Genomic DNA, 9212 nt, shown 5'->3' with positions numbered 1-9212 from the left:
CTAGCCCGTCGCACGCGTAAAAGGGAGCTTGCGCGCGTGAAATTCATTCGAGATTTCGCAGCATTGTCTGGCTCAGTCGCTGCCTGCTCGACGTGCAGCAACAGTGTGTCGTGGCCGCACATGGAAATTTACCAGATGCAGTGCACGAATGTCCGAAAAAAAAGAGAGAGAAGTACGCGTAGTGAATATACTAGTGAGAAAAGTGGAGTTTTACTTGTTGACGGAAGAGGACGTCTGAAACCCTAAAAAAAAGGATGTTTGAAAACGGAGAGGAAGCCAGGCAACGGCTCACGTCCGGTCCGGACCGCACGGACGAAGGCGTGAAGCTATCAACGAACAGCGATTCCGGGGAAATGACAGGGACCGACCGGGCTCAGCGTCCGTCCGCCATGCCAACAACCCCGTATCTCAGGCTTTGCTCGCGAGATCGTCTGCGGCGATCATATCTGTTGCTTCAAATTCAAAAGCACCTGACGGACCTGAATCTGTCAAACATACCACTCCAATGTTACTCTGAACATCGGATCGCGAAACGGCCCACGTGACCGTCCTTGGGGTTCGTATCAAACATGATTCGCGGCACCAAAGTTTCGCTGCAGGATGGGCGACAATTCTCTCAATCATCTTTGGGCGGGGCCCATGTGAGATGGGGGGCACGTAAATGGCTAGCAAGAGCTCCGATGGGGTAGGGCGTAGGCGAGAAAGTGAAACGAACAGCACGCTCGGGTAGCGGGGCCACAGCGGAGACCCAGCCCCAGTGGGGGCGCACCCCATGGGTGATGGATCTCACAGACACAGAGGATCCGACGCACCGGCCCGTCGAGCTGTCCACCACATCTATGCCCCCCGGTGGGGCCCCACGTTGGCCGCCCGCCTCGCAACGGGCCACGCCTCCCACTACGCCAGCGCCTTCCCCTCCAACGTCACTGACACGGCGGCCACGGGCCGCGCTGCTGACCTACACGTCGGTGACGTAGCGCCTTTTATCGTGCGGGCTGCGGGCCGTCACGCTTTACCTACCCCTTTTTGTTAGATACGGATATACGCCGGCCACCGGATGCGGATCTGACGGCCGGGATTCGTTCCGAGGCGCTACAGATCCCTCTCTACCCTGCCCTGGCCTGCGCACACACGCTCCCCTCCGTTGCGCTCCCACGGCACCACCCCACCACCAACTGCTCGACGGAATGCCACACTAGCCCCCACTCCACTCGCCACTCCCCCCCACGCCGCCGCAGAGCGACGAGATGAAGGGAGCAATGCAGCCGCGGCCGTTCATGATGCACGGGCCGGGGGGCCCGATGGCGCCGCCGCAGCAGCAGTTCGGGCTGACGGAGACGCGCCCGCCGCTGGCCGCCATGCTGCGGCCCCGCTTCAACATCCCGGGCCTCAACCCCTCCGCCGCCGCCGCCAGCGCCGCCGGCAAGATCTCCTCCACCTACGACCTCGTCGAGCCGATGCGCTTCCTCTACGTGCACGTCGTCAAGGCGCGGGACCTCCCCGCCGTCTCCCCCACCGGCTCCATCGACCCCTTCGTCGAGGTCAAGCTCGGCAACTTCAAGGGCACCACCGCCGTCCTCGCCGGCCACCACAGCCCCTCCTGGCACCAGGTCTTCGCCTTCTCCGCCACGCACCTCCAGTCGCATCTGCTCGAGGTCGCCGTCAAGGCCAAGGATCTCGCCGGCGGCGACGACATGGTCGGCCGCATAGGGTTCGACCTCTCCGAGGTGCCCGTCCGCGTGCCGCCGGACTCCCCGCTGGCGCCCCAGTGGTACAGGCTCGACGGCAAGCGCGGGGAGAAGCTCCACCACGGCGAGATCATGCTGTCCGTCTGGCTCGGGACCCAGGCCGACGAGGCCTTCCCGGAGGCCTGGCATTCCGACGCGCACGGGGCGGCTGGCCCGTCGGCCGTCGCCTCCACGCGCGCCAAGGTATACTTCTCGCCCAAGCTCGTGTACCTCCGCGTCGCCGCCATCGGGGCGCAGGACCTCGTGCCCCACGACACGTCGCGCCCCATGAACGCCTCCGTCAAGCTGCAGCTGGCCGGGCAGGTGCGGCGCACGCGCCCGGGCGGGCCGCCGGGTTCGCCCAACCCGATGTGGAACGAGGAGTTCATGTTTGTCGCGTCGGAGCCGTTCGACGAGCCCCTGCTCGTCACCGTGGAGGACCGCGTCGGGCCGGGCCGCGACGAGCCGCTCGGGCGCATTATGCTGCCCCTCAACGCCGCAATGCCGCGCCATGACCACTTCGGCAAGCCCGTGGAGCCGCGCTGGTACAGCCTTGCGCGCCCCAGCGACGACGGCGAGAAGAAGGAGGGCAAGTTCGCGAGCAAGATACAGCTTCGGATGTCGCTGGACTTTGGGTACCATGTTCTTGACGAGTCGACCTACTACAGCAGTGATCTCCAGCCATCATCAAAGCACACCCGGAAGCCGAGCATTGGGATCCTTGAGGTGGGTGTTCTTGGTGCACGCAACTTGATACCAATGAAGGCCAAGGATGGTCGCAGCACCGACGCCTACTGCGTTGCCAAGTATGGTCCGAAATGGGTGCGCACAAGAACCATCATGAACACGCTGAATCCCCAGTGGAATGAGCAGTATACCTGGGAGGTGTTTGATCCATGCACCGTGATCACGGTGGTGGTGTTTGACAATAGCCAGATTGGGAGCAAGAGTGGTGATGCCCGGGATGAAAGCATTGGCAAGGTCAGAATTCGTCTCTCGACACTGGAGACTGACCGGGTGTACACCCATTTCTATCCTTTGCTTGCTCTTAAGCCAAGTGGCCTCAAGAAGACCGGTGAGCTGCATTTGGCCGTGCGGTTTACATGCACGGCATGGGTGAACATGATGGCAATGTATGGCCGTCCGCTGCTGCCGAAGATGCACTACTCACAACCAATATCAGTGATGCAATTGGACTACCTGAGGCACCAGGCGATGCAGATTGTTTCGGCAAGGCTTAGCCGTGCTGAGCCACCACTGCGCAGGGAGGTGGTCGAGTACACGCTCGATGTGGGCTCGCACATGTTTAGCCTCCGGCGCAGCAAGGCCAACTTCTATCGCATCACCTCTCTGTTCTGTGGCTTTGCCTCAATGGCCAAGTGGTATGATGGCATCAGGAGCTGGCGAAACCCGATCACAACAATGCTGGTGCACATGTTGTTCCTGATACTGATCTGCTACCCGGAGCTCATCCTGCCTACCATCTTCCTCTACATGTTTATGATCGGACTGTGGAACTATCGCTTCCGGTCAAGGCACCCACCACACATGGATACCAAGCTATCGCAGGCTGAGTTCACACACCCTGATGAGCTTGATGAGGAGTTTGACACATTCCCATCCAACAGGCCAGCTGACATTGTAAGGTTGCGCTACGACAGGCTGAGGAGTGTTGGAGGTCGTGTGCAGACGGTGGTCGGGGACCTGGCGACGCAAGGTGAGAGAGCCCATGCGTTGCTGAGCTGGAGGGACCCCCGTGCCACCGCCATCTTCATATTCTTGTCCCTGGTGGTGGCCATTGTGCTGTATGTGACGCCGTTCCAGGTTTTGCTGGTCATCACCATGCTCTACTTGCTGCGCCATCCCCGGTTCCGCAGCAGGATGCCCTCTGTGCCGTTCAACTTCTACAGAAGATTGCCTGCCAAGTCCGATTCGCTTATTTGAAGATAAAATGAGGGAAGCTTGTAACATTGCCCCCCTCTCTCGTTCTGTTCCTTCTGGTTAGCATCAGATCAGATGTCAATATACTTAATGAGTTGATTAATTTAGAGCCAGGCAGCTGGTGGCCCTGTAATAAGGTGTCGGTTTATATGTTGGTCTGCTTAGCTAGGCAGAAAACGAAGGAATGGCCGGGGGATCCCTTCGTAGTTTTGGATGGAAAATGTTGGCTTTGGGGTTTCTGGTGTAGAGCTGGGCACAAGTTGAGTTCCAGAATGTTATGTTTATGTATTGGTGCCAGTTTTGTTTATGTTCTGTTAATTATGTTCCGTTGATCATGTTACCTGCCCCTAATCTTGTTTTTTTATATATGTAGTATATGTGCTGTTCCTTCCCTTTTCTCCAGAAATATATCTACTGCTCCTATTTTTTGTTCTGAGGCGCTTACCCTTTTTTCAGAGGGCACGCTGAGGTAGTTTCACTGTGACGTTGTAGCATGGTTGGTGGAATACCATGCTGGGTATATCGGTGAAGTTCATCCGAAGAGCCTACGAATGTGCGCCAGTTCATCAGTTGTTGAATGTCAGTTACTCCGTGGTTCAGTGCAGAATTGTCGTAGCCGTTACCCCACTTCTTTTTTCGTAGCGGTTGATCAGCTAATGAATGTGCACTAATCCAGCGTGATCTCGTATAAGTTACTCCGTGGTTCAGTGCTGAATTGTCGTAGGGGTTTATCAGCTACTGAATGTGCACTAATCCAGCGTGATCTGGTGCCATTTACTCCGTGGTTCAGTGCAGAAAAGAAGCAGCAGTTTCCGTCTTGTACGTGAGCAGTTCACGTGCGCTGATCCGCACTGAGAGAACAGTTAGAAAGCTTGTGGTTGTACCCACGCTTTTGACCCCGGTACCACGGTGTGTTTTCTAACCAAACAAGATAAAACCATGCGATCCTTTCCTTGTCGGCAACAAAAAGATAAACGGCTTGGGACCGTATGCGGGAATACTGGACTAGACAGGCAGGTGTGAATGCAGGACGGCTAGGGCACAATAAAACAGATATGGAACGGCGTCGTCTGGCATCGAAGGGAGACATCGCCATTTTTCATGGCAACTCTTTAAATTTGTTGTGCTGGTGGTGCCATGATTAGTGTGACATGCGTGCCTGGCTACACATGGCTGGAGATGCATGTCGAAGCAATGCTCCTAGGAGTGTTCAATCCACTGTTTGCTAAAGGCGTCTTTGATTGTAGCACAAAAGGGCGAACAAGAAAACGTGGAGGTTGAATGTTAAGCCAATGTTGAATTCTATACATGGATTTTAAGGCATATGAAATGTTAAAAGGTTCTTTAATTGCAGCACAAGGAAAGAAGAGTAAATTCCAGTTTTTGCCCCCTCAAATAGTTTTCTTTTGTGGGGCCTCAAAATAGCATTTTTGACATGAAGTACTATATTTAAGGATTTTCTTCTGTTTTACCCCATTTAATGAATTTGAACAATTGTAGACGTCCATTGCATTTGAACGAGTGGTCTAGATTAGGCATGGCGGTCTATTACCACATATCCACTCAGTGGGCATATCGTAGGCCTACAGCTCAGAAACAACGAGGCAAATGTTAGCAGTTTGCATTGCGTTCTGAGAAATAAAACGATGGATAGATAGGGATAGGAGGGGCTCGTGACAAGGTGTTTTACGGCGGAACTGAGCTGGCTGCAGATCAACCGCAAGATTAGCTAGAAATCAAATCAAGCTAAAAATCGAGAGAGAGAGAGAGAGAGAGAGAGAGAGAGAGAGAGAGAGAGAGAGAGAGCTTCATTGCTGTTAGCAACTACATCAATCATTGAGTGCGGTAGGCAAGTCACCTATGTTTCTAGGGTTCTCAAATATCCTTTGACGGCTACCACCACCTTAGTTCAAAAACCATCGTTTCATCGTTCTTGATAGGTCTTGGCAGGGCGCAAGTGCATTGATCCTTTCCTGTAGACCACAAGAAGTCACTGCATGGAAGATCCGACGTCAAATAGGGCTACGACGGATGGATCTTACGTGGGAGGCGATGGCGGCGGTAAACGAATCACACTTCTTAAACCATCAGTTGAAGCTAGATTTGAAGGGTTGGATCTACATGGGAAACAAGAATTCGATCTATATTTGTCAGAGTTGGAAGGCTTGATCATAGATGTGTGTTGGCCACTTGGCTCGGACTGTTTAGGGTTCATACATCCAAGCCATTATGTGGCACCCCGGCTCTGCGATCTGGATGTGCCCTACATACTAGCCCAAGAATCCGTCCTCCGGTATACAATGCTAGTTGGCATCAAGCACAACCACAATATATTACAACACATAGGTACATATGTCTTTACGATACATCACTTGGAGAGGCAAAAAGGCACTATACATGTGGCGGTAATATGTACATTATTTATCTAAAGGCCCCGGAGTCTAGCAACGAAATGACAACGGTGGTGGGGCTCCATCCCAAAGGGACCCTTGGTACGACATGATCCTAGCGCTCATGCATGATCGTTCTCGGAATACTCACAATCAACATCTCCAACATCTGGCATATAAGTCAGGTGAGTACATTGAATGTAATCTCAAGCTCACGACAAACAATAACATGCAACACGGCAAATACGTACCACACATGCATAGACATGTATCAATGATGCATCTTGGTCAAGTTTTATGTTAGCACAATGACCGTTGATTAGAACCTTGCATAAAACCAACAAATGAATTGGTAGCCACCAAGCTCTGGGGTGTCAACGTAATGAATGAACAGCTGCCAAAGACGATTGACCACAAGATGGTTGGTCAGAGCACGACATGGAGCATGAGAGCGGTGTGGATAAGAAGAAGTTGCCCAAGATGACCGGAAAAGCAGCACACAGGATGGGAGCGGTGCTACAAAGAGAAACTAACAGGTGCATGAGATGGCCGAGAAGCAGCACAGAACACGGGAACAATACTATTGCTACCACCATCTTACGCAAAATTACCACCTGGCTTTGTGCAACCTTACCATCTTGGCCGCTTGGTCATTACAACTTACCACATGGTTGTGTACATGACCTTGGTCATGTCCACACTTGGTCACCACGACCACTTATCAACCTTTAGTCACCTCGTGACCCATATCTTATCACCAGATCACATTCGCGATCCACACAAATCTTTGAGCCTAACCACCATGAAAACTTCATGTATATTAATCATTGGCATTGACGGCCGGTGTGACCTAGTATGAACTGTGTCCATTACCCTGGACTCGACTATTCGAATTGATTTATACACTCTGAAAACTACCCATACCGTGTCACCGACATATCCCTTGGGGTAATGCTCAGGAGGAGGAATCCCGGGCCTCATTGTCTACGAAAGGCTCTACCACTTATGTGGTCTCATATTTCCCCCTCTTGGGATTACTTTATTTATAACTTGTGAAGCATACCATTCCCAGGTTCTCAGAATTAGACGTCGGTTACAGGGCTAGGTTAGCATACATGTCTAATTCTTCCTAAGATGGTGACACCACTAAGAGCATGTATAGACTAAGTTAAGTCATTCCCACATTAGGAAAATGTGGTTGCACATGTGGAAGGTTTGACTCGATGGCACCATAATTAGACGAAGCCAGTGAAGGGTTAGTTTAACAAGTTCTTCTTTATTGAATGTATGCTTGATCTGAGTCATGTTTATTATTGAATTCCATAATGAGTGAAACTACACAACCATATTGAAGCAACCACATTCATGTAATCAGACAAATGCTTATGCGGTGAATTTTTTATTAACATTATTGATGTCATCATGCATTCATGCTACTACCAAGGAAAAATATTCATCAGAAACATATACATGCACATATAGTTCATAGTAGCATAATGAACTAAATACAATATGCTCTAAAATATATATGTATGGACTATGACTCCAACAAGTCAGCAAGCAATGGTAGTGTGGCTTGCCTTGGTGAAGGTAACAGTTAAGGTACTTTAGATATTCACCATCAAGCTCTTCTTCCTCTGAAAATATATATTTGAAAATAATTTATAAATATAACATAAATCCAAAGCTATTGTGGGTCCTAGCTAAACAGAACGACAAATAGCAATAACATATTTTCTGTAAGACAATTTCATAAGAAAATACTACAAAAAAGGAACAGGCCATTTGGACCTGTAGTTTGGAAGTTATGAGTGGGCAAAGTTTGGTCGAAGATGAATTTAAATTGAATTTATCTGATTAACCAAAAAATACTAGAGCAGGCCACGTCAAAGAATACGCCTCCTCTGCGTACCGCTTTGGGTGCGGGACCCACTCAACTACAGAGGCCTATAGTGGGAGGGGAGGTGGAGTGAGTGTGCGTGTGCGCTAAACTGTGCCTGAGCGTACCACGCTAATTCTGCGCTCCGGCCGAAACTGCGCACCCAACCAAGTAACCAACGTGCGCACACCTGGTGCCTTGGTCTCCCACTTGATCGTAAATTCATAGGCAACTAGTAGTAAAGCATGGTAACCTTTTTACTACACAAGCCTAGTCACAAAGTCTATGGTAAGATCCCATGTGAAATGTAGTAACACATGTTAACCTATTTACTATAAGTTCCCAGGGAATCAATCGGTAGTAAACCTATAGTAAAACTAGTAATCTCTTTACTATAGATGCGCATTTGTACTACAGATGTCTTGTCATGAAGTTCGCCGTAACACCCCATGAAACATTTAGTAACACATGTTAACCACCTTACTACACATTCCCGGGAAAATAATCGGAAGTATAACACATGGTACAATTAGTAATCTCTTTACTATACACTCAAAAAAAGTAATATGTTTACTATAGATGCATGGACATTGTTAATAAAATCTCAGATAGCATGTAGTAAATACGTGACCTCTCTAGTAAAATTGATTTCAAAGTAATCATAATGTTACATGTACGCACAATGAGCAAATTATAACTAAGATCTAATTATTCAAAATATGTAATTGTTGATCGATTTTACCACATGCTAGAGCGATAGTAACAACAGTGCAATATATAGTAATCTACTAGTCAGTTTTACTAGTTGAGGGGACTTGTGGGTCTGGATAGTAAAAGTCATTGTCACACATGGTAATGTACTAGAGACTTTTACCATCAGGTGGAACTTTGGTGGGACGCGGTCACTTCCGTAATTAGTGAGTTCGAGCCGTGGTTTGGATGGCCGGAGCGCAGAATAAGCTATAATGCGCTCGTGCTTAGTTTAGCGTGTGTACATATATATATATATATATATATATATATATATATATATATATATATATATATAAAGAGAGAGAGGAATAATTATTCTTCACCCCCTCTATTTTACCATCAATGCACCGTAATTTTACGTTCCATAAGTTTTGTCTTATTTCCAACGCAAAAAGAGACGTAAGAAAATATATAATCGCCATAAAAATATTTTATGTTATGCAAAATTACAAACGTAAAAACATAGTCTAAAATACACATAAATTGCAAATTTTCTTGTCTTATGACCTATATTTTTATTTT

General features: G+C 49.2%; 1 protein-coding gene across 1 annotated transcript; it reads left to right on the top strand.

Annotated features, from left to right (window-relative positions):
• Window positions 1-1115: 1115 nt before the first annotated feature.
• On the top strand, window positions 1116-4003 carry LOC119280515 (FT-interacting protein 3-like). Its single transcript, XM_037561346.1, has one exon. It carries the CDS (start codon window positions 1248-1250, stop codon window positions 3669-3671), a length of 2424 nt encoding a protein of 807 aa, XP_037417243.1. The 5' UTR covers window positions 1116-1247; the 3' UTR covers window positions 3672-4003.
• Window positions 4004-9212: the final 5209 nt, after the last annotated feature.

The sequence above is a fragment of the Triticum dicoccoides genome, chromosome 1A (assembly GCF_002162155.2).
Source record: "Triticum dicoccoides isolate Atlit2015 ecotype Zavitan chromosome 1A, WEW_v2.0, whole genome shotgun sequence".
Classification (NCBI taxonomy): Eukaryota; Viridiplantae; Streptophyta; class Magnoliopsida; order Poales; family Poaceae; genus Triticum; species Triticum dicoccoides.
The sequence above is the reverse complement of the archived record's forward strand: the minus strand, read 5'-3'. Positions and strand labels throughout refer to the sequence as shown.